This window comes from Cherax quadricarinatus, chromosome 57 (genome assembly GCF_038502225.1).
Source record: "Cherax quadricarinatus isolate ZL_2023a chromosome 57, ASM3850222v1, whole genome shotgun sequence".
NCBI lineage: Eukaryota > Metazoa > Arthropoda > Malacostraca > Decapoda > Parastacidae > Cherax > Cherax quadricarinatus.
Genome location: NC_091348.1, coordinates 20107562 through 20132430, shown reverse-complemented (window position 1 = coordinate 20132430; position 24869 = coordinate 20107562). Strand labels below are relative to the sequence as shown.

General features: G+C 39.0%; 1 protein-coding gene across 3 annotated transcripts in view; it reads right to left on the bottom strand.

Moving 5' to 3' along the window:
* Nucleotides 1-8315: 8315 nt before the first annotated feature.
* The window catches only part of LOC128693552 (dymeclin), a 36741-nt gene continuing 20187 nt past the window's right edge, over nt 8316-24869 (bottom strand). The window contains exons 8-12 of one of the 3 annotated variants that reach the window (XM_053783308.2): nt 16468-16775; nt 15815-15928; nt 14721-14915; nt 11401-11649; nt 8316-9062 (exon numbers count right to left, since the gene is read on the bottom strand). In XM_053783308.2, coding sequence (XP_053639283.1) covers nt 8862-9062; nt 11401-11649; nt 14721-14915; nt 15815-15928; nt 16468-16775 — 1067 coding nt within the window. In that variant the 3' untranslated portion in view covers nt 8316-8861. The remainder of the gene's footprint in view (nt 9063-11400; nt 11650-14720; nt 14916-15814; nt 15929-16467; nt 16776-24869) is intronic. The other 2 variants (XM_053783310.2, XM_053783311.2) reach the window with 2 other exon arrangements.

Below are 24869 nucleotides of genomic sequence, written 5' to 3'. Positions count from 1 at the left end.
TTTTTTCAATTTTCCTTATATTGAATGTTTGATAATGCTTATTACCCAATGCTTATCAATGGGTGGACATTAATTATAATTACTGTCCACCCATTGATAAGCATTAAAGGTTTAAAATTAAAATGTTTTATGACAGTCCACAAACTAAACCTGAAATTTTTGGTCTGGAGACTGACTGCATAGTAATGCTACTAGTAGTACTACTATAGTAGTAGTGGTAGTCAAAGACTAAGAAAGAGGAGCCTATATAGTAGGGTCCTGCTTTATGGCGTTCTTCTAATATGGCAATTTCAAATTACGTATGACCAGAACTTGCTATACAGCTCCTGGTGTTTCTAATATGGTATGCCTCGCCCTTTTTGTTTACATTCTCCGTGAGCGCATCTCTTATGTCTGAAACTTTCCAAAATTTCAAGTGTTTTAAAGTTATTGCATTCCCCCTTCCTCCCCATGTCAGCTGTCTCCCATTATACTTATATACTTGTGTAGCTGTACCTAAATATACTTATGGTGTGCAGAAAAACATTAAAATCACTAAGAGTCTCTACTTTTGGTGCCATAATAATCTCTTGGGCGTAATAAATGTCGTATATGTATTACATAAGTATAGACATTTCCATTAATCTATCTCTGGTATTTTTTCAAAATTATATAAGTATACTATGTAACATGTCAACATGATAAATACACCCTACAGTAGAATAAATTAACATAAATGAGATATGGTAGCCAAGCGACTTGTAGGAGTGACTATAAGAATATCGTTTTCTGTAGTCCGTCAGAGAAAATGTGTACACTAATATTACTGGGGGTAGCAGAAAATCATTCCTTTTGTATGCCTTCACTCAGAGCATCATTTCTTCTAAAAAATGATGTTATGGGAGTTTCTCTATGTATTTTACTGTATCAACGTGGAGACAATTTGTACACAATGTAAAGTGTTTGTATTAAGGTATAATACAGACTTGTATGAACGAAAACCCAGATGCGTTCATTATGTGTTGGTTGGGTGGGGTGGGGTTGGCTACCATACTTCTCAAACCTGACTTCCTACAAATAACTCACCTCTCACCCTATATTAAGGCTACAAATATTTTAAGGTAAGTAATGAGTGTACTGTGTGTGTATTTTATTTTTTGTTTTTAATGCCTAGTTCTATTGCTAACTTGTATATGTTAGTGTGAACTTATCTGGCATTTATATGTATTTATAAGTGGAAAAAATGGCGTTCTGCTTTCCGGCAGTAGCCTGGAACCTAACCTGCCACACGAGTGGGGTCCTACTGTATGTACTCATCTTTTTGTTAGTGTGACTTCGTAAATGGTCTGTCAGACCAAAATGTCATCGTAAGCTCCTCTCTCCTGCCTGAGTCATTTGTGTATCAAACCTGATTGTTGTATGACCCCTGTGGGTTTAGTGTTCCACATGAATATAATACAAAATGGTATTTTTGGGTCCTGCCTGAAGCTGTGATTATCTTACAAGTTACTGGCCAAACCCAGTAGGGTATAGGTAATCATGTGAATTATTATTATTTATTAACACACTGGCCGATTCCCACCAAGGCAGGGTGGCCCGAAAAAGAAAAGCTTTCACCATCATTCACTCCATCACTGTCTTGCCTTTTTATTTTTGATTAATATAATAGTCAGGCACTAAACCTGAAATGTTCATAGTGCCTTTATCAAAGATATTGAACTTTCCCTTGGATCCAGTCTAATTACCTCCCATTTCTCCAGGTGCTGTATGACTGCTGTTGGTTTAGCACCCATAAAAGAAAAAAAAATCTGATTTTGTAAGCACGTTAAAGCACTCGGGTTTTATTTCCTATTTTAACTTGTATTTTTACATATTTGCAGTCTCATATTTTATTGTGATTTCTTCCATATTTTGAATGTTGGTTAAAAGTTGTGTATCTAATCTTATTAGAGGCACTTCTTTTTCTGGGTTAGCGTTTTCCCCTGATTTCACCCAGGCTGACAGTATCTCTCAAGGCTGTGTTCTTAGTACTACTATCCTATTTTTTTTTTTCTCCCCCCCCCCCAACACGTCTGCCGTCTCCCACCGAGGCAGGGTGACCCAACAAGGAAAGAAAATCCCCAAAAAGAAAATACTTTCATCATCATTCAACACTTTCACCACACTCGCACATTATCACTTTTTGCAGAGGTGCTCAGAATACAACAGTTTAGAAGCATACACACACAAAGATACACAACATATCCCTCCAAACTGCCAATATCCCAAACCCCTCCTTTAAAGTGCAGGCATTGTACTTCCCATTTCCAGGACTCAAGTTCAACTATATGAAAATAACCGGTTTCCCTGAATCCCTTAACTAAATATTACCCTGCTCACACTCCAACAGATCGTCAGGTCCCAAGTACCATTCGTCTCCATTCACTCCTATCTAACACGCTCACGCACGCTTGCTGGAAGTCCAAGCCCCTTGCCCACAAAACCTCCTTTACCCCCTCTCTCCAACCCTTTCGAGGACGACCCCTACCCCGCCTTCCTTCCCCTATAGATTTATATGCTTTCCATGTCATTCTACTTTGATCCATTCTCTCTAAATGACCAAACCACCTCAACAACCCCTCTTCTGCCCTCTGACTAATACTTTTATTAACTCCACCCCTTTTCCTAATTTCCACACTCCGAATTTTCTGCATAATATTTACACCACACATTGCCCTTAAACAGGACATCTCCACTGCCTCCAACCGTCTCCTCGCTGATGCATTTACCACCCAAGCTTCACACCCATATAAGAGTGTTGGTACTACTATACTTTCATACATTCCCTTCTTTGCCTCCATAGATAACGTTTTTTGACTCCACATATACCTCAACGCACCACTCACCTTTTTTCCCTCATCAATTCTATGATTAACTTCATCCTTCATAAATCCATCCGCCGACTCGTCAACTCCCAAGTATCTGAAAACATTCACTTCTTCCATACTCCTCCTCCCCAATTTGATATCCAATTTTTCTTTATCTAAATAATTTGACACCCTCATCACCTTACTCTTTTCTATGTTCACTTTCAACTTTCTACCTTTACACACATTCCCAAATTCATCCACTAACCTTTGCAATTTTTCTTTAGAATCTCCCATAAGCACAGTATCATCAGCAAAAAGTAACTGTGTCAATTCCCATTTTGAATTTGATTCCCCAAAATTTAATCCCACCCCTCTCCCGAACACCCTAGCATTTACTTCCTTTACAACCCCATCTATAAATATATTAAACAACCATGGTGACATTACACATCCCTGTCTAAGACCTACTTTTACCGGGAAGTAGTCTCCCTCTCTTCTACACACCCTAACCTGAGCCTCGCTATCCTCATAAAAACTCTTTACAGCATTTAATAACTTACCACCTATTCCATATACTTGCAACATCTGTCACATTGCTCCTCTATCCACTCTGTCATATGCCTTTTCTAAATCCATAAATGCAATAAAAACTTCTCTACCTTTATCTAAATACTGTTCACATATATGCTTCAATGTAAACACTTGATCTACACATCCCCTACCCACTCTGAAACCTCCTTGCTCATCCGCAATCCTACATTCTGTCTTACCTCTAATTCTTTCAATTATAACCCTACCGTACACTTTTCCTGGTATACTCAGTAAACTTATTCCTCTATAATTTTTACACTCTTTTGTCCCCTTTCCCTTTATATAAAGGGACTATACATGCTCTCCGCCAATCCCTAGGTACCTTCCCCTCTTTCATACATTTATTAAACAAAAGTATCAACCACTCCAACACTATATCCCCCCCTGCTTTCAACATTTCTGTCATGATCCCATGAGTTCCAGCTGCTTTACCCCCTTTCATTTTACGTAATGCCTCGCGTACCTCCCCCACACTTACATTCTGCTCTTCTTCACTCCTAAAAGATTGTATTTTTTGCCTACTGGTAATGACCATACCTCTTGTTCTCCCAATATTTGGTAGTCTGTAGATTTTGCTATATCTTGTGCAGGCACTGTCACCTTGTAGCAGCCTCTCTAGAATGCTACTGATCTTACTTCACACTGGGCCACCTCTCATGGGTTTAGATTGTCTTGCTAAAACAAAGCTTATTTTTTTTCCATGATATCCTATTCCTTGGACTGTGTGCCTGTGTGGTTTCTGTATCCCTAAACAGGATATTAAATTTGTCTCCTGTTTGATTGCTGGATGACCTGGAAGCCTTGCTTAACCTCCTTGAAAGCTGCACGTCAGTTACCTGAGCCCCCTTAACCCTTTCAAGCTCCATGCCATAGTACTATAGCTTCGAGCTCAGGGTCTGTGCTGTAGTTCTAAGTGTTGAGCTTGGCTCACTCAGATAAGCCATGAACAGCAAGTTAGGACCTACATATGAGAGAATGGGTCTATACGGTAATTGTGCACCATACAAAAATAAATCCTGCCCCATGTAATGCATGGAAAAAAAGAAAAAAAATGACCATGTTTTTGGTTTAACCCATTCAGGGTCGCGGCCCCTGCTCTGACTTGCTATAAGGGTCGCAAAATTTCAAAAAGAAAAAATGAAATGGTAGAGATTTTTTTTTCTGGAGACAATAAAACGGTGCAAGATTTGATGAAAAATTTATGAAATTATGCTCTCATGAATTTCGTTCATGGTATTTACGCCTCGGCGATTTCGTCCACTTTGAGTTCAATTTTAGACCAATTCTATTGTTTTGGTTGACCAAATTCTTAGCAGCATGTCTTCCATTCTGTTGAGTACAAGGGCTTAGCGCTTCTTTTTTATTATAATAGAGTACAAGTAACTACCCATTCAACTATTTAAACTATTATTATTATAATCATGGAGTTCTAAACTCAACTATTTAAACTATCCAATAAAGTGATCAGAAAATGGCAATTTGGCCAATTTCACACAATTCAAGAAATGCCAATTTCAAAATTGGGTCCAGAATAAACAATGCTTTCAAAATGATTTTTTGTCTTTCCCTCAAATTTTGGCACCCCTTTTATGACTTTTCTATTCCGCAGGGAGTGATCACCCCTTTGTTTCCCCTGCCCGGGGCGAGTTTTTTGGGGCCCCCACAGGCTTTAAATTTTCCGCAAAACTTTCCCAAAATTCACAGACCCTGTCACCCAATCATCCTTTTTATTTATGGGCCCCCCATCCCTGAACGTGATAGTCAGGTTTCGGGGTCCTCTTGACTGTAGGTTACCCGGGAACCCCCGACGCCTCTGAAGGCAATTGTCCAGCCGGGGAACCTTCAAACCCTTGCCCCCTTTTCGGGGAGCTGATATTGAACTTTCCCCGCCCACATTCCACCCTCATTTTTTCGGGAAAATGATTATGGTGACCAGATCATTCACCGGGTTCTCCCTACCTCTAACCAAACCCCCTTCATCCCCAAAGGGTTACTTTTTCCTTTGGGGCTTTTTCCCTGTTGAGGCTCATGCAGAAGTTTTAAAGCCCCTCCTTTTCCGACCCTGATCCCCTTTCCTATACTATGTACGCCTCAGATCTCCCAAACCTTCCAATTTAAAAACATATAAGTAGACATTCTATTTGTTCCCCCCTGTTTACTCCCGTCCTCTTCCTACATTCGCCTTTCTCCTTTTTTAATTACCCTCTTTTTTGTTCATAAATTCACTTTTCCTACCCTGGGAAGTTCCCCGTGTCGAGTCTGTTCTTTCTCTCCCCGCCCCAAACCCCAAATGCCCTTGCTTTTTCCCCCCCTTTTCTTTACCACTCCACTCTTTTTGCCCTTGCAGGTAACAGATGGTCTGCTTCTGACCGAGGGTTCGGGAGCAGTTTTGACAGCCCCAGAGGGCATTTACATCTTTGGGAGATTTTTATCAAAGGGCCCCCTTTGGGGGCTTTTTGACGGCGCCTGTGTCATTTTGGGGAGCCCCAATTTTTGTGCTCTGGGGGAAAAAAAATTTGATACATCTCGCCCTGTTCTCCGATCAAACCCACCCCATTCTTTCCAAGCATAAAGATATTGTTCTTTTTTTGGGTCCCTGGTCATGTCGAAAGGGCAATGAAAGGGAGACAGCCGCCGGGGCCAGTAATGACCACCAATTTCCATAGAGGTGTTCCATTTTTTGGGCTATTTTGGCAATAGCACCCACCCAACCCCCCCCAAAAAAGTTCAACCTTCATAAAAATTACAAAACCGAGATAGATTACGGCCGGTCTTGTCATCAGTGCTGGGTTTGGGGGACCACTTTCCCCTTCGATTGGCCACACCGCCTTACCATGGTTTTCCCGGGGGAGGCACCCCTTTCCTGTGAGCAGGCCCAAATTCCAGATCGAAGCCAATTGTTGATCCCCTCTATCAACGAGAGGAATTTACCTCCCCGTTCGCTCTACTCTCTCACCTTTCCCCTTTTGCTGGACCTCTAATCCTGACTTATTGACTTTTTTGACAAAATGATTTACCCACAAAATCGTTTATGATACCTTTCCTGTTTGTAGTCTGTGGTCCTCCCCTCTGACATTATGGTTTCTATGCAGTGGGAAATGTGCTGGGGTTCATCCCACTCCGTGGGGTCCCTCAGGGGTGGTGTAGTCTGCTATGGAATCTGAATTGTCTCCAAGAAGTGGGTGGGGTGTCCTGCAGATGGGTGCATCTCCAGAGGCTGCCTGCCAGTCAGTTCTGGGAGGTGACAGCTGGAGGAGGTATGCTTTGTGGCGGGTTTCTGACCGCCCTTTTTGTCCGCCGAGGTGGCTTGGTAGATGTGAAGTTGCTATCCTGGAGTGCTGGTTTACTGGTGTGAAGGGTAGGGTATGGCACGGGTTTCACACTGCATCTGCATTGCTCATGGACCCCCTCAGACGAGGGGAAGAACTTACAGCCCGTCTATGCATTCTAGTGACTGTCCCTTTTTTTTTTTTTTTTTAAATAAAAAGCAGCACTATCATGGAGTCTGCTGTATAATCCTCCGGGTTTAGCGCTTCCCCCTTGATAATAATAATAATAATAATATCATGGAGTCTTCGTTCTGTGATAACCCCCTCTTCCCAGGCCCTTTTCTGTTCCCACATAGACCCATTCTCTTGTATCTAGGCCCAATTTACCACTCACAGCTCATGGCATTGTACTGTGGGACTGACACTGGCTTCGAAGCAGTGATACAATGGGACTGACCCTGAAAGGGTTTTGTATCTATACATACATGTAATAATGACACGCTAGGACTGAAGTTTTCTGGATAAAACTGTCTAATAGAAATGCCTGGTTATATTAGATGAACAGAGGGGAAATGGGTTTAGTGCTTCCCTATCAATATAATAATGGGCAGGGGTGTGAATAAACTTGGCCATGTGTTTGTGCCCCCCCCCCCCCCTCTCTCTCCCTTTCCAATATGAATGTAAAGCATTTCAGACATGTCATGGCTAAAGTAAATAATGGTTATGAAAAATTGTCCTTAAACTGATTTTTATGCAAATATTACAGTATTACTCATTCCAGCTGAATGTATGTATGGTTTTTTTTATTACAAAGATTGAGGTTAATTATTTTGCATGTATGAAAAGGGAAGAGTGCATAAATCAATATGTAACTTCCTTGTACCAGGAAATTATGGTTCTGAACAGTACTATCACTTTCTGGAAAGTTACTAGAAAGACTGATGAACAATTATAAGGATTAATCAGGATAATTTTGACTTTTAAGAGTAAAAATTAAATGTTTACAATTGCAGGTCAATGATGTACAAAAATACTGAGAAATTACTAATGGGTCACTACCCACTATTATATAGTACTGCACTACAAGTGAAAATTATATGCAAGTATATTGAAATGTCAAGATAGAATACTTTAAACAATCCATTGGAAGACCATGATCAGTGAAAAACTTAACTGGTACCCAAGAAAACATTAAAATCCAATTTGTTCCTTGTTCAACACTTAAGAACTCCACATAGTATAATCAGAATAATTCCCTGCATATCAGATATTAATAGTGACACAGGTATTCTCCAAGACTTATCAGCAATCAAGTCTGCCATTATGTACAGCATAATGCTTCCACTTCCAATTAGATGTAGACTAGATTAGGCTGATAGTTTCAATGCCTATCAGCTATAAGGAAGGAAAGGCATAAAGGAATCGGTCCACTGTCACTAACAGTAAGGTTACATTACTTTTGCCCCCTATTATAGGGTTTTATGCTGTAAGACCCTTGTGGGTTTAGCACTTAGTAATAATAGGGAGTTTTATATCTGTATAGTATACACAGTTAATCCTTTATGTACACTGGAGGCTATAATGCAATGGCTGATAACCTGCATCGAGCGAATATTTTCTGGTCGGATTCTTCCCCTCTGATACTAAGATTTAGAGTGGAGACTTTTTTTTTTTAACCACTATTTTTTAGTTCATTTCTTGTAGAGATGATCTTTTCTGTACTAATACCAAAATAGATAAATTATTTTCCAAAGTACCTTAATTATAACCACCCATTACTTAACCATTATAAATATACAGCATTTGAACCTTGTACAGTTGCTATTATTAGATGGTGAAATAACATGCAGGGGTAAAAGTTAAAGGTCTCTAATCAAGTAAAAAAAAAAAAAAAAATAATCAATTAATCAGCTAATTTAATCATACCTAATAATACTCTGCACTGATTTTAAGTATATAAACTTTCTAATTACTGTCATACAAAAAATCTAATTATCCTTAAATATATTACGTTCATAAAAAACTACAGTACCATTAAACTTTAATCTTGCCTGTCAACTATTTTATGCAATTTTTTTTTGCCTTTACTAACAATAAACCTTTGAAATCATAACAAAATGCAGAATAAAAAAAAAAGCACAGAAACAAAACACTATCTGATTACAGCTTAGTATTAGCCATCTGGTTGAGAGGGATCAAACATACAAATGCACTTAGGATTCCAATACAGTCCTGACTTGTGGTATACTAGTGTCCATACATAAGGAATAAAGAACTCTTCAGGTTCATTTTCTTCAACGTATTTGAATTTCAACTCTGGGAATTTCTTTAAGCGATCTTTTGGTAAATGAAGCACACCTTGCTGGATCACTTCCTGTAAGGAAAATAAATGGAAACCTGATTTTATTTCAAGGATTTTTCTTTCAATACATTTTGACTTTGAATTACCAAGACAACTGAAGCAGAGAAAAACTTATTTTACATTACAATCAGAGTGACATTATCATAGATTAAAGGTTTTCCTTTGTTTAAGGCATCTTTAAATTAGACAACTGCATAAGCCAGCAAGTGGTATCTACATTTTCACCTTGCTGATATAAAACAATGGACCCTCGGTTATCGGCTGTAAACCGTTCCAGAAGGTCGGCCTAAATCTGAAATGATGTTTCCCCATAAGAATTAATGTAAATACAATTAATCCGTTCCTGACACCCAAAAATATTAAAAAAAAAAAAATGCATGTTTTTAAAGATTAATTATAGTTTTACATACAAAACAATGAGAAGCAAATAAAATAAATAAATGAATATTTAAATCACTATTACATACCTTTATTGAAGACTCCTGTTGGCTTATGGAAGACAGGGAGGAGAGAGGGAGGACTGATTATTGTTTGGAAGGGGAATCCTCCTCCATAAGTACTTCAGGTATCAAAGCCCTCTCTGGGGTTACTTCCCTGCTATACTCCCTGTATGCCTGCTACACTTGCTGCCTCTCTGCTACACTCTCTCCCTCCATGCTACACTCCCTGCTAAACTTCCTCCCTCCATGCCACACTTCCTGCCTGCCTCCCTTCCACAGCATATGTGTAAAGAACCTAGGATTTCCCAAAAAAGTCAGAGTGACTTATTTCCATTGGGGTCCTGCCTCCCTGCTACACTCCCTGCACGTCTGCTACACTCCCTGCACGTCTGCTACACTTCCTGCTAAACTCCCTTTCGCAATATCAGCTTCCTTGATGTTTGGATGAATGAGCAGAAGTGTCCTCACTCGCCCCAAGACAGCCAGACTGACTCACAAACGCGTGAGTGGCTGGCAGGTGGGCATGTCTAATACGACCAATAAGCGAAATAATGGCCAATAACCGGAAGCTGAAAAAATTGGCTGATAACCAAGGGTCCAATGTATTTAGTAACATTGGTTTAAGCTTAAAGTTTAAACTGAAATGAAATGGGTCACTTCATACAAAGACATTGAATATTTCTTACAAGGAAACAGTAAGCAAACATTGTCTATTTCTTACAAGGAAACAGTAAGCAAACATTGTCTACATACTATTATAACTAATGTATATTCTTGGGAAACTGTTATCCAAAATTCTGCAATTTTCTTTCCCTAAATTTAATTACATTTACACACTAACTTATGAAACTAATGAAGAGAATAAAATAAGAGCATAAGGAAAGAATACCAGAAATGAAATGCAGGCCCGGGACAAAAACGGCAAACCTCACTCAAGGAGAGCAATCTCAGGGTGAGTATAGAGCCAAGCATATCACATGAGATACACATCAACTGAATAACCTCTGCAGCATGTGTGCCATTGGTAAAGCCAAGGGTATTATTACAATAATAAATAAGCGCTAAACGCACTAGGGTTGTACAGAAATCTAAGAGGAATTTCATCAAGGTGCCATTCATAACACTTTATATGCTATATAAGACTCATCTTGGAGTACTAGCATAGGACCTACATTTCAAGCATGTCAATTATTATTATTATAATAAAAAAAGAAGCGCTAAGCCACAAGGGCTATACAGCTCAAGCATGTCAAGAAACTGGAGAAAGTGCAGCAGTTTGCAACAAGGCTAATCCCACAGGTAAGGAATATGAGCTAAGAGGAGATCCTGAAAGAAAACTTGATGACATTAAGACAGAATGATTAGGAAAGTCATCATAATAATACACAAAATACTCAGAGGATTGATAGAGTGGACAGGACAGGAAACAGGAACACGAGGACACAATAAAAAATTAAAAACAGATATTGGCAGTTTGGAGGGATATGTTGTGTATCTTTATACGTATATGCTTCTAAACTGTTGTATTCTGAGCACCTCTGCAAAAACAGTGATAATGTGTGAGTGTGGTGAAAGTGTTGAATGATGATGAAAGTATTTTCTTTTTGGGGATTTTCTTTCTTTTTTTTTGGGTCACCCTGCCTCGGTGGGAAACGGCCGACTTGTTGAAAAAAAAAAAATGTCGGGAAGTGGTACTTCAGTCTTGGAGTGATTGGGAACAGAAATAACCTGGATACTGGAGGATCTATACACAGTTTTAAGATAAAACTCAAAGAACCAGGAGACAGTGAATCAGGTAGTGACCAACTTAAGAGGCAGGGCAAGCCGAGACTCAGCCTCTGAATCCACAAATAGGAAAGTGCAGAGAAAACATGATGTGGCAGAATGGGTTATACAATTCTGCTACCTACTTGTACGTCATGGACTCCAGGATCCCTCTTTGTAGTCTCCAAACGACCCATCAGATATGAAAGAACCATTTCTATATTTTGCGTCACATCTTGAAAGTTGGGGTGTGTGGAGAAGGGATGGAAAAGATGTCGTTTGTAGAGCAATGTATAAACCAAGTTGTGGTTGTGGGACAACTGATGGGTCAGGACAGAGTTCAGAATTTCCAAAACCATACGAAGGACTTCCTCCAGGACACTAACATCACTTAGCTGTGGAAAAAAATGTGTGTGTATTATTAACTATGAAACTCTATTACTGTACCTGGACATGATTGTTTCACACAATGTTTTTTATGAGATTGATTTGCTGGTTGAATTCAATCATTTGGTGACATCCTATTTAGCCTGTATGTTGATGTTTTCACTCCATAAACTAACAGCACTTATAACCTGGCTGCTGGATCATAGTAGTCACAGTAGCCAGCCTGATTACCTCCCATTCTCCAGGCGCTGTACAACCACTACAGGTTTAGCGTTTCCTGACAAATACATAGTAGGCTCTTGATTTACAATCATCAATTCAAATATTCCCACTGATGATATGACACACTGTAACCAATTCACAGCAGCCTGGGAAGGCAATTACTCTACTTTCACCATAACAATCTCAGAGACCTTAGGAAATGAAAAAATAATAAACTAAACAAATAGTATTACTACTTGCAAAAGACTAAATATTTACTTCAATCAAGAAGTGATCTCAGCAGTGGTGAATTTTTTTATAGCACCTGATTTCAATCATGTACTTTCATCAACAGTGACACTTGCAGATATATATAACCACCTCTACTATTATTTCCCCATAAAAAATATACCAGTCCCCTAAATACTAATTATTTTTATTAGTCATGCAGGAATTGCTAAACCTGTATGGGTCATATAACACCTTGGGAATGGGAAGTAAACAGGTTTGATACAAGAAGATAACTCCAGTTTCTTGGATTAATATCCCTTCACTAGTATTAAGGCACTCAAATTGCCTCAAATCATCAAAATGTTTCACCTCTTAAATCTTTCAACCTACATTGGGCTTGCACCTAACCTTGTCATTTGTGAATGCTCATCATATTTCTTGAAACAGCCAAACTCTTGGCCTCCTGAATACTGAAACCAATGTTAGATGGACATCACACTGGTTTCAGTGACCAATCCAAACACTGAGAACCCTTTACACAGAGTAATTGCTGTCATTCTCTCAGCACTACTGAATGAGAAAAAACAGAGCTTTTGGCAACAGTAGCTGGTTTCCTGCCAATATCAGTCAGCTGTTACAAACATTTCTGAGTTTAATGATCATACACTTCACAGCAATGCAATTTTTTCATTATTTAATATCCTTTTGGAACTATTATTGGTTTAGATACAATATAATGTTAAAGTAGGGCAAAATAACTATCTGTATGAGCCATGAAGAATAGCTTGGCATTTTCAAACAAAAGATGATGACTAGGAAGCATGTTCATGCTACCCTCCACCTCCACTAGTGCTTGAATCTCACCAGAGTTTGTCTGCCTGGCAGGTGCAATTACTACCACTGGTCAGCATGACAAGTCTTTTTTTATTTTATTTACAAATTAGTTCTATAATAATTTAGTTAGATGCTTTAAACATGTTTTGAACATTATCAAATTTGCATTATCATTATCAACTTACTACTATCATGACTAATTCAATCTCACATGACATAAATCATAATCGCATCTAGACTGTCCAGCATAATTCTCACATTCCACAATCCTTGCTCCATGTCATCAGCAGTATCGGTAAATTTATACAAAAAGGGACATAACCCTACAATTTATGCTCTGCTGAAAGACATGCTGAGTTCTTAGTCAGGCAAGCACCCTCTTGGAAGTGCCTCCCCTTTCCTCCAGAAAACAGGTCCTTGCCCCTAGGTACAAGCTACTCGAACCCCACCACAGCATTGAACCCTTTGACTGTTTCGGCCGTATATATATACGTCTTACGAGCCAGTGTTTCGGACATATGTATACTCAATAATTCTAGCGGCTTCAAATCAAGTAGGAGAAAGCTGGTAGGCCCACATGTGAGAGAATGGATCTGTGTGGTCAGTGTGCACTGTATAAAAAAAATCCTGCAGCCCGCAGTGCATAATGAGAAAAAAAAACTCCAACCATGTTTTGGGATTAAAACGCTGACTTTGAGGTGTATTTTCATATAGTATTTGTAGTTGTATTCTCGTTTTCTTGGTCTCATTTGATAGAATGGAAAACATATTACAGAAATAAAGATGATTTTTGATTAGTTTCATGGTGAAAACGACCTTGAAATTGAGCTCAAAGTAGCGGAAATGTTCGATTTTTACCAATGTTCAAGAGTAAGCAAATCACACCACACGTCCAATACACATCAACTGGGGAGTCTAATATTCTTTCACTAGTGCACTGATATTATTTATACCATTTTTACAATAATGCAGTAGTCTGCATAACAGTAAATTTTCTATTTTTTGTGTGAATAAAAAATCAAAATAGAAAGCAAGAGTAATATAAGAGGGGCCTGGACATGTGACTAATGAACAGAGGATGTTATCTTAGTGCCAAGAATGTCTGCATTGTTTATTCTGGACCCTATTTTGAAACTGGCATCTTTTTTAATATGCGTGAAACTGGCCAAATTGCCAATTTCTGACCACTTTCTTGGGTAGTTGAAATCAGTAAATGGGCAGTTTCTTGTACTCAGTTGATAGTAAAAATGGAGTTCTAAAGAAATAGCTATGAGTTTAGTCGACTGGAACAATGGAATTGGCCAAAAATAGGGCTCAAAGTTGGCAAAATTGTCGACTTTGAGCCCTATATCGCTGAGATCGCTAACTTCGCGGGAGCGTAATTCCGTAAGTTTTCAATCAAATTTCGTACTTTTGGTGTCATTACCATCAGGAAAAGATTCTCTATCATTTCATAAGATTTTTTTTTTTTCCAAAAAAATTTTGCGACATAGAATGACAGTTTCAGAAATGGGCTTGCAACAGTCAAAGGGTTAAGGTGACCCCAACCCTTCATTCCTTCCATCCCCAGTTTATACACCCTCTTGATCATCCTATTCTACTGCATTCTCCTCAAATGCCCAAATCACTGCAACAACCCCTCTTCAGCCCTCTGAATTTATACCTTTGGTAACTCCATATTGTCTTCTAATTTCTAGGCTCCAAGTTCTCTGCACAATGTTTACAACACACACTGCCTTCAAATCTGACATCTCTGCTGTCACTAGCTTCCTTCTGAGGTCTTGTATTAATAAATTCATGCAAGAAAACTTACAGCATCTGGCATATCATTTTCAGATTCTTCAAGAAGATCTTCAGCCATTTTGATCGACTCACACAGACGGGCATGTCTCTTACTTAGGGTTTCAAACAGACTAACAAGGCGCTGGCATACGTATGGGTGGAGGGACCGGAACTTGCTCGACATGTTGGCCAAGGCAGCTAAACAGTTGGTATGCAGATATTTGTCCTGTTTGGAGGGCAACTATTAATATAAACTCATAGGGGGTATTACATAGCCTGGGGATTAGGACACAATCAGGATACATCTAAGGAAGAGGAGGACTGAACCAATTCCTTGGCACCAAATAAGATACAGCTATATTATGGGTTTGAAGTCAATCAGAAGAGGCATTTTCTAGTTATTATATGGAAAATAATTTATTTAATCAAATCAGCAAATTGAAATTTACACAGCTCAAAGTGAATGCCAAGCTTTTATTTATTAAAACTCACCAATGGTGAACATTTGAAATGAAAAAAAAAATATCTGTAACTACCACTGCAGAAATATACAATTATTAATACTCTTGATTCTTTTGCATTCATTTAAAAAAAAAAAAAAGTAAAAATTTTCTTTACTACAAAATCTTCTGTATGAATTTCACTACCATCGTCAAAATAGGAGGCACTGTTTTTGGATGTTTGAAGCTACACTGCTGAGGGTTTTGGAAGTTAGAGAGATACAGATGAAGTTAATGAGAAGCAGATGCATGGTAATTGTGCTGCAGTTCAATTAAACAGGTTAAGACAGGAAATATCCTACAAAGCACCCCATAAGATTATGAACTACGTACAGTACAATAAAATGTGAGCTCAAGTGATCATGGAAGTTTCACTGTAATCAAATAACCCGCACATAGAAGAGAGGAGCTTACAGTGACGTTTCGGTCCGACGTGTGACTTCGTAAATGGTCCGAGTCAGACCGAAACGTCGTCGTAAGCTCCTCTCTTCTATGTGTGGGTTATTTGTGTATCGTTTCAGTAACGGTATTGTGCCTTTTTTTGTTATTCAGTGTAATCATTTATTATATACTGCACTGCAAAGGGTACTTACACCTTTTTTCACTTTAACATTCCACAACTCACCCTCATTTTAGTCATGTTGTAAGTTATAGTTCTAATGACAACGAGGATGAGGAGACCACCGAGAGAGATATCACTGATCAGACGCTCTGTGTACCACGTGATGTTCTTCAAAGGCTGTGAAGACGAGATATGTAGTCTAATGATAAACTTTGTTTACACAATATAAACTAATTTATCCACTTTTAAACGAAAATTATTGATTTGAAACATAAAACATGTGGAGAAGAAATTTACATCAAGTAGATAATTATGTTACTGTCTATAATGAATGTTTGCAATAACAATAATAAAATAATAATAACAATAATAGTAATAAATAATCTGTTACTTTCGAGTGCCATAGCTTTCTATGGAAAGCAGCATTTCAAGAAACTAACACTTTATACAACAGGCACCACAGTGCACTTCAAGAAACAGACTCATTGTATATCAAAACATCCACAACAATGTTTCAATAATTTCACAGATTAAGTATTCTAGCATTAAAGTGATAGCCATTCATTTCCTCTTAATAATCCCATTTTACCCTAGGTGCTGCTCAATACTTATTACTGAATAATACTAAGCTATAACATCATAGTAAATTCTCGCACTATTTAAGTGCACAATTTATCATTTTTAAATATAAATTAGTTTATAAATGCATTACTTACTATATCATGAATTGTTTTGTTGAATGAATCATCTTCAGAGAGAATGAGTAATATGATAAGTGACATATAAATATGATGGGAGGTGCTGTCTGGTGCATGGTAAAGTGTATGGAGGATTGGTAGAATTAAACTTTCCATGTCTGTTCGGGCTAGGACGTAGGTGCGGAAATCCTCATTTTTGTGGAGGAGGAGGTAAAGGAGCAGCGTTGTCTGGTCGTCGTGAAGATGCATATATAATGTCTTGTATAATGTGGCAAACTCTAATTTGAATGTTGCAACTGCCTGAGTTGGTGTGCTTTCTGCAGGATCTGCAAGTTGCAAATGAATGAAGCAATTGTTTTCCTCAACCATAAAATATATACAGCACCTGAATTTCTTTTACTTTGAAATGGGCTAATGCAATAACAACCAGTTACAAAGATGAAACATGAACCCCCTTGCTTCAAACAAGGAAATCAACAATTTGTATGAAAAACTCAACACTTTCAATGCATAATTTTGGTAATGCTTGTTATCTGCATTTGAGTACATTAAAAACAAGAGCCTAGTAGATACAATACAATAATTCACTAGTTATAAATTTTACTTAAATATTTTAAAAACACACATTCTTTAACCCTTTGACTGTCGCGGCCATATATATACGTCTTACGAGGTACCGTGTTTGACGTATATATACTCATAAATTCTAGCGGCTTCAAATCAAGAAGGAGAAAGCTGGTAGGCCCACATGTGAGAGAATGGGTCTGTGTGGTCAGTGTGCACCACATAAAAAAAATCCTGGAGCATGCAGTGCATAATGAGAAAAAAAAACTCTGACCGTTTTTTTTTTAATTAAAATGCCGACTTTGTGGTCTATTTTCGTATAGTATTTATGGTTGTATTCTCGTTTTCTTGGTCTCATTTGATAGAATCGAAAACATATTATAGAAAAAGAGATGATTTTGATTGATTTTACTATAAAAAAAACCTGGAAATGGAGCTCAAAGTAGGGGAAATGTTTGATTTTTGCCGATGTTCAAAAGTAAACTAATGACATCATTACCCAATAAATGTCCAACTAGCCATTCTAATATGCAGTCATTAATGGGTTGATGTTATTTATACAATTATTACAGTATTGGAGTAATCTGCATAATAGTAAATTTTCTATTTTTTGTTTGAATAAAAATTCAAAATAGAAAGCAAGAGTAATATCAGAGGGGCCTGGAGACATGACTGATGAACAAAGAAAATGTTATTTTAGAGCCAGGAATGTCTGCATTGTTCATTCTGGACCTTATTTTGAAATTGTCATATTTTTGAATTTTTGTGAAATTGGCCAAATTGCAAATTTCTGACCACGTTATTGAGTAGTTAAAATTGGTAAATGGGCAGTTTCTTGTACTCAATCAATAGAAAAAATGGAGTTCTAAAAAAGTAGCTATGAGTTTGGTCGACTGAAACAAAGGAATTAGCCGAAAATAGGGCTCAAAGTGGGCAAAATCGCCGATTTGTAAATATCGCCAAGGTCGCTAACTTTGCGAGAGCGTAATTCCGTCAGTTTTCCATCAAATTTCGTTTTTTTTTTTTTGGTGTCATTACAATCGGGAAAAGATTCTCTAACATTTCATAAGAAAAAATAATTTTTTTTTTTTTAATTTTGCGACACCAGGAGACACCTCAGGATTGGGGGTTGCGACAGTCAAGGGGTTAACAGGCCTTGGTACTGTACACCATCAAATCTTAGTAAGCAGTAACAGCCTGGTAGATCAGACCTGATCCACCAGGAGGCCTGGTTATAGACCAGGCCATGGTGAGTATTGCACCTCAGAACACCCTTCAGGCAGACACCTACCAATACAGTATTTACCAGTGTTTAAGGTGCAGCTGCAATCTACAAGAAATTTTGTTTTCTTTTGGGATTTTGTTAAGCAAGGTGTTGTGGGCCTGGTAAGCTCATACAGTATATTTTTGTTACCTTGGAAAATGGCTATTGCATAAAAAAAAAAAAGGTTTGTTTTTCGAATTCGAAACAACTGATAAGAACTGAGGGTTGAGGCAGCCACATTTATATTATTCATATAGTGTAAATTTTGACATTAATACAAAAAATTAAACAACACACAGGGTTTAGGCCATGAAATACAACCTCTCCTCGCTTAACGATGGAGTTCTGTTCTTAAGATCACGTCGTTAAACGAATTCGTCGTTAAGTGAGGAGCATACTATAATGGTAGTGAGTTTGTGTCAGCCATCTTTGATATTGTTTTAATGTCACCTTTGCACCATTTATAACATTTCTGGTATATTTTTAAATGTTTATACAGTAGTGTACTGTATACTGAAATAAACAGAATATAGGAAATCAGCTCTAATATACATTATTTAGGTATGAATACTGGTCAGACAGCCCGTCGTAAGTCTGAGGCATCGGTAAACGAGCATGTCGCTAAGTGAGGAGAGGCTGTACTAACAGAAGCTAACAGAATCCTTGGCTTCATATCAAGAAGCATAAAAAATAGAAATCCTCAGGTTGTTCTTCAACTCTATATGTATATCCTTGGTTAGGCCTTATTTAGATTATGCTGCACAGTTCTGGTCACCGTATTACAGAATGGATATAAATGCACTGAAAAACGTACAGAGGAGGATGACAAAGTTGATCCTATGTATCAGAAATCTTCCCTATGAGGATAGGCTGAGGGCCCTGAATCTGCACTCTCTAGAAAGGCATAGAATTGAGGGGATATGATTGAGGTGTATAAATGGAAAACAGGAATAAATAAAGGGGATGTAAATAGCATGCTAAAAATATCTAGCTTAGATAGGACTTGCAGCAATGGTTTTAAGCTGGAAAAATTCAGATTCAGGAAGGATATAGGAAAGCATTGGTTTGGTAACAGAGTTGTGGATGAGTGGAACAAACTCCTGAGTACCATCATAGAAGCTAAGACGTTGTGTAGTTTTAAAAATAGGTTAGATAAATACATGAGTGGGTGTGGGTGGGTGTGAGTTGGACCTGACTAGCTGGTGCTACTGGATCAGATGCCATGCTCCTTCCTTAAGTGGAGGTAACCTGACTGGGTGGGCCATTGATCAAAGCCGGGGGATTGACTGGACCTGCCCCTCATGGGCCAGTAGGCCTGCTACAGTGTTCTTTCTTTCTTATGTTCTTTTACCAATACTATGATCAGAAAGACAATCAGATGGAGATGTCGATTGTAGGGAAAAAATTTAGCCCACTTTGTACTTGTAAACAATGTGCAAAGGAAGTGGGTGCCGCGTAGGTCGTTTTTGGGTAGACAATGGAGAACCATCATCAGTAGGTGTTCTGGAACGTTTAAGAGTAGTACTGCGGGCGGTCCGACCTGAGGGAGGTGGGCGATCCATAAACCATCGTATCGTATTTGAGAAAGCCGGACGCATTGTTAAAGGCATGCAAGAGGCAGAGGCATTAACAGAAACAGGTGGTGCATCAGCACCTGGAGCAGGTGACAAATTGGCACCAGCAGAGGGTACAGGGGTATGAGAAGAGTCTAGAGAATGGCCAAATAATGAAGCTGGGTCAGAACAGGATGAGGGAACAGAAAGGGGCCTGGGAGGAGGAGGGTTATCACAGAATGAAGACTCCATGACAGTGGTGTTTCTTTCTTGTTATTTTAAAGGAAAAAAAGAAAGTAGGAAAGAAAAAAAAGAGGGACACCAGAAGGATAATCACTAGAAGGAATGGAAGGGCTGTAAGTTCTTCCCCTCATCTGAGACGGCATCGAACCCACTAGCAGTGCAGATGCAGCGTGGAACCCATGCCATACCCCACCCCTCACGCCAGTAAACCAGCACTCTGGGATAGCAACCACATATCTACCGAGCCACCTTGGCCGACAAAAAAAAGGGCGGTCGGAAACCCACCACAAAGCATACCTCCTTTGGCTGTCACGTCCCAGAACTGACAGTCAGCCTCTGGAGATACACCCATCGTCTGCAGGACACCCCGCCCACTTCTCAGAAATCCAGGAAGAGAGCAAGGCACCTTCAGACAATTCAAGATTCCATGGCAAACTACACCACCCCCAAGGAATTCCACAGAGTGGGATGAACCCCAGCACAATTCCCCCTACCTAGAAACCGTAATGCCAAAGAGGAGGACCCCAGAGACTACAAACGGGCTGGGGAAAGGGGAGGGTTGGGAGGGGGGAGGGGATGGGGAGGATTGGGGGGTACTTGGATTCGGTCTGAGGAAGGAGACCAAAGGGTTTAATTCCTTAGACAAAGAACATCTTTGCCGTGTCAAGGAGCCCCCCTTGAAGAGGTCATTATGTACAAGAATGGTGTTCAAATGAGATGTATAAATGGAAAACAGGAATGAATAAAGTGGATGTATATAGTCGGACTTGAGTCCTGGAAATGGGAAGTACAATGCCTGCACTTTAAAGGAGGGGTTTGGGATATTGGCAGTTTGGAGGGATATGTTGTGTATCTTTATATGTGTATGCTTCTAAACTGTTGTATTCTGAGCACCTCTGCAAAAACAGTGATAATGTGCAAGTGTGGTGAAAGTGTTGAATGATGATGAAAGTATTTTCTTTTTGGGGATTTTCTTTCTTTATTTTGGGTCACCCTGCCTCGGTGGGAGACGGCCAACTTGTTGAAAAAAAAAAAAAAAATATAGCGTGCTAAAAATATCTAGCCTAGACAGGACTTGCAGCAATGGTTTTAAGCTGGAAAAAATCAGATTCAGGAAGGATACAGGAAAGCACTGGTTTGGTAATAGAGTTGCGGATGATTGGAACAAACTCCCGAGTACCGATATAGAAACTACGATGTGTAGTTTTAAAAATGGGTGAGTAGGCTGGTAGACAACAACCACCCAGGGAGGTACTACTGTCCTGCCAAGTGAGTGCAAAACGAAACCTGTAATTGTTTTACATGATGGTAGGATTGCTGGTGTCTTTTGTCCGTCTCATAAATATGCAAGATTACAGGTACGTCTTGCTACTTCTACTTACACTTAGGTCACAATACACATACATGTACACGTTTATTTATACATACTCATCTGAGTTTTAACAAATAACAAAAAAAGGCACAATACCGTGACTGGAACGATACACAAATAACCCGCACATAAAAGAGAGAAGCTTACGACGACGTTTCTGTCCGACTTGGACCATTGACAAAGTCACACTATGACTTTGTCAATGGTCCAAGTCGGACCGAAACGTCGTCGTAAGCTTCTCTCTTTATGTGCGGGTTATTTGTGTATCATCTGAGTTTTCTTTGATTTTATCTTAATAGTTCTTGTTCTTATTACTTTTCCTTTCATATCCATGGGGAAGTGGAATAAGAATCTTTCCTCCGTAAGCCATGCATGTTGTAAAAGTCAATTAAAATGCCGGGAACAATGGGCTAGTAACCCCTTTCCTGTAATGATTACTAAAAAGAATAAGAAGAAAATTGTCAAAGTGGGATGTCTGAATGTGTGTGGATGTTGTACAAATAATAAGAAAGATATGATTGTGGATGTTAAGAATGAGAAGCTGGATGTCCTGGCTTTAAGTGAAACAAAGCTGAAGGGGGTGGGAGAGTTTCAGTGGAGAGAAATAAATGGGATTAGGTCAGGGGTTGCAAATAGAGTTAGAGCTAAAGAAGGAGGAGCAATAATGTTGAAGGATAAGCTATGGCAGGAAATGAGGGAGTATAAATGTATTAATTCAAGGATTATGTAGAGTAAAATAAAGGTGGGATGTGAAAAGTGGGTTATAGTAAGCGTATATGCACCTGGAGAAGAGAAAAGGGTAGAGGAGAGAGAGTGAGATTTTGGGAAATATTGAGTGAATGCATGGGGAGTTTTGAACCAAGTGTAAGAGTACTTGTGGTTGGGGATTTCAATGCTAATGTGGATAAAAATGTTTTGGAGGGAGTAGTAGGTGAATTTGCAGTGCCAGGGGTAAATGAAAATGGGGAGTCTTTAATTAAGCTATGCGTAGAAAGAGGTTTGGTAATAAGTAATACATATTTTATGAAAAAGAGGATAAATAAATATACAAGGTATGATATAGCATGTAATGAAAGTAGTTTGTTAGATTATGTATTGGTAGATAAAAGGTTGAAGGGTATGCTCCAGGATGTACATGTTTATAGAGGGGCAACTAATATATCGGATCATTATTTAGTTGTAGCTACAGTTAGAGTAAGAGGTAGATGGGACAAGAGGAAAATGGCAACAACAAGTAAGAGAGAGGTGAAAGTGTATAAACTAAGGGAGGAGGAAGTTCGAGTGAGATATAAGCAACTACTGGCAGAAAGGTGGGCTAGTGCAAGTATGAGTGGGGGCGGGGGGTTGAAGAGGATTGGAATAGTTTTAAAAATGCAGATTTGGATTGTGGGGCAGAAGTTTGTGGTTACAGGAGGGTGGGTGCAGGAGGAAAGAGGAGTGATTGGTGGAATGATGAAGTAAAGGGTATCTTATGAGAGGTGAAGGTTTATAAGAAGAGTAGAGTACAGTGGAAGCACAAATTTCGAACGTATCACTTATCGAACTCTTCGAAAATAGAATCCTTTTTTCGAACCAACTTTGTCCCTATTATCGAACTCGCTCCTATTTTTGAACCGCCGGGTACCGGACCTGTCCGGCAGCTCACTCTGTCTGCGTCCCCACGCAGGCGCCGTGAGCCAGTCTGGTTTTGTTGATGCTTGAATGAACACTAACCTGCGCTCTCATTCAAACATTTTACGATTATTTCATTGTGTTTAGTGCTTGTGGGACTGTGAAATAAGCTAAAATGGACCCAAAGAAACTTGCAAGTAGTACCCCAGTGGTAAAGAAAGTGAGAAACACCAAAGATGTGAAGAAGGAAATAATACAGAAGTGGAATGATGTCCAAGTTGAATGATGTCCAAATGTTTGTGGAGAAGTACCACCTTGAGCAAGCTGAAAGAAGCCATCTTTGCCACAAGTTCAGTGACAGAACCATGTCCAATTTTAGTAAAATCTTAAAGAGGCACCAGAAACAGAGGACTGTGGACAGTTATTTTGTGAGACAGGGGTCCAGTGACTCTCAAGCTGGTCCTAGTGGCATTAAAAGACAGAAGGGAAGTAACCCCAGAGAGGGCTTTGATACCTGAAGTCCTCATGGAGGGGGATTCTCCTTCCAAACACTAACCCCAACTCCCTCTCTCCTCCTCCCTATCTTCCAGATGCCATCACAAATCTTCAATAAAGGTAAGTAAAAAGTGTTATTTTATGTTTATTTAAATTTATTAATACATAATTGAACACTATATTTGCTGTGTGTATGTAAAACTATAATTAATCTCTATAAAATGTATTTTTTTTGAGAATATTTTTGGGTTTCTGGAACGGATTAATTTTATTTCCATTATTTCTTATGGGAAATATTGCTTCGCTTTTCAGACTTTTCAAATTTAGAACTAACTCCTGAACGGATTAAGTTCGATATTTGAGGTTCCACTGTATATGGAGAGTAAAAGAAAGGTGAAGTGAGTGCAAAAGGAGAGCAGATGACAGAGTGGGAGAGGCGCTGTCAAGAAATTTTAATGAAAATAAGAAAAAATTTTGGAGTGAGTTAAACAAGTTTAGAAATCCTAGGGAATGAATGGATTTGTCAGTTAAAAACAGAGAAGGGGAGTTAGTAGATGGGGAGATGAAGGTATTGGGTAGATGGCAGGAATATTTTGAGGAACTTTTAAATGCCAATGAAGAAAGGGAGGTGGTAATCTCATGCATTGGCCAGGGAGGTATACCATCTTTTAGGAGTAAAGAAGAGCAGGATGTGAGTGTGGGGGAGGTGCGTGAGGCATTACGTAGAATGAAAGGGGGTAAAGCAGCTGGGGGAGATATAGTGTTAGAGTGGTTGGTATTTTTGTTTAATAAATATATGAAACCTAGGTAGTAGGTTGGTAGACAGCAACCGCCCAGGGAGGTACTACCATCCTGCCAAGTGAGCGTAAAACGAAAACCTGTAATTGTTTTACATGATGGTAGGATTGCTGGTGTCCTTTTTTCTGTCTCATGAACATGCAAGATTTCAGGTACGTCTTGCTACTTCTACTTACACTTAGGTCACACTACACATACATGTGCAAGCACATATATACACACCCCTCTGGGTTTTCTTCTATTTTCTTTTTAGTTCTTATTCTAATTTTATTTCCTCTGATCTCCATGGGGAAGTGGAACAGAATTCTTCCTCCGTAAGCCATGCGTGTTGTAAGAGGCGACTAAAATGCCAGGAGCAAGGGGCTAGTAACCCCTTCTCCTGTATAAATTACTAAATTTAAGAAGAGAAACTTTCGTTTTTCTTTTTGGGCCACCCTGCCTTGGTGGGATACAGCTGGTGTTGAAAGAAAGAAGAAAATGTATGAAACAGGGAAAGGTATCTAGGGATTGGCAGAGAGCA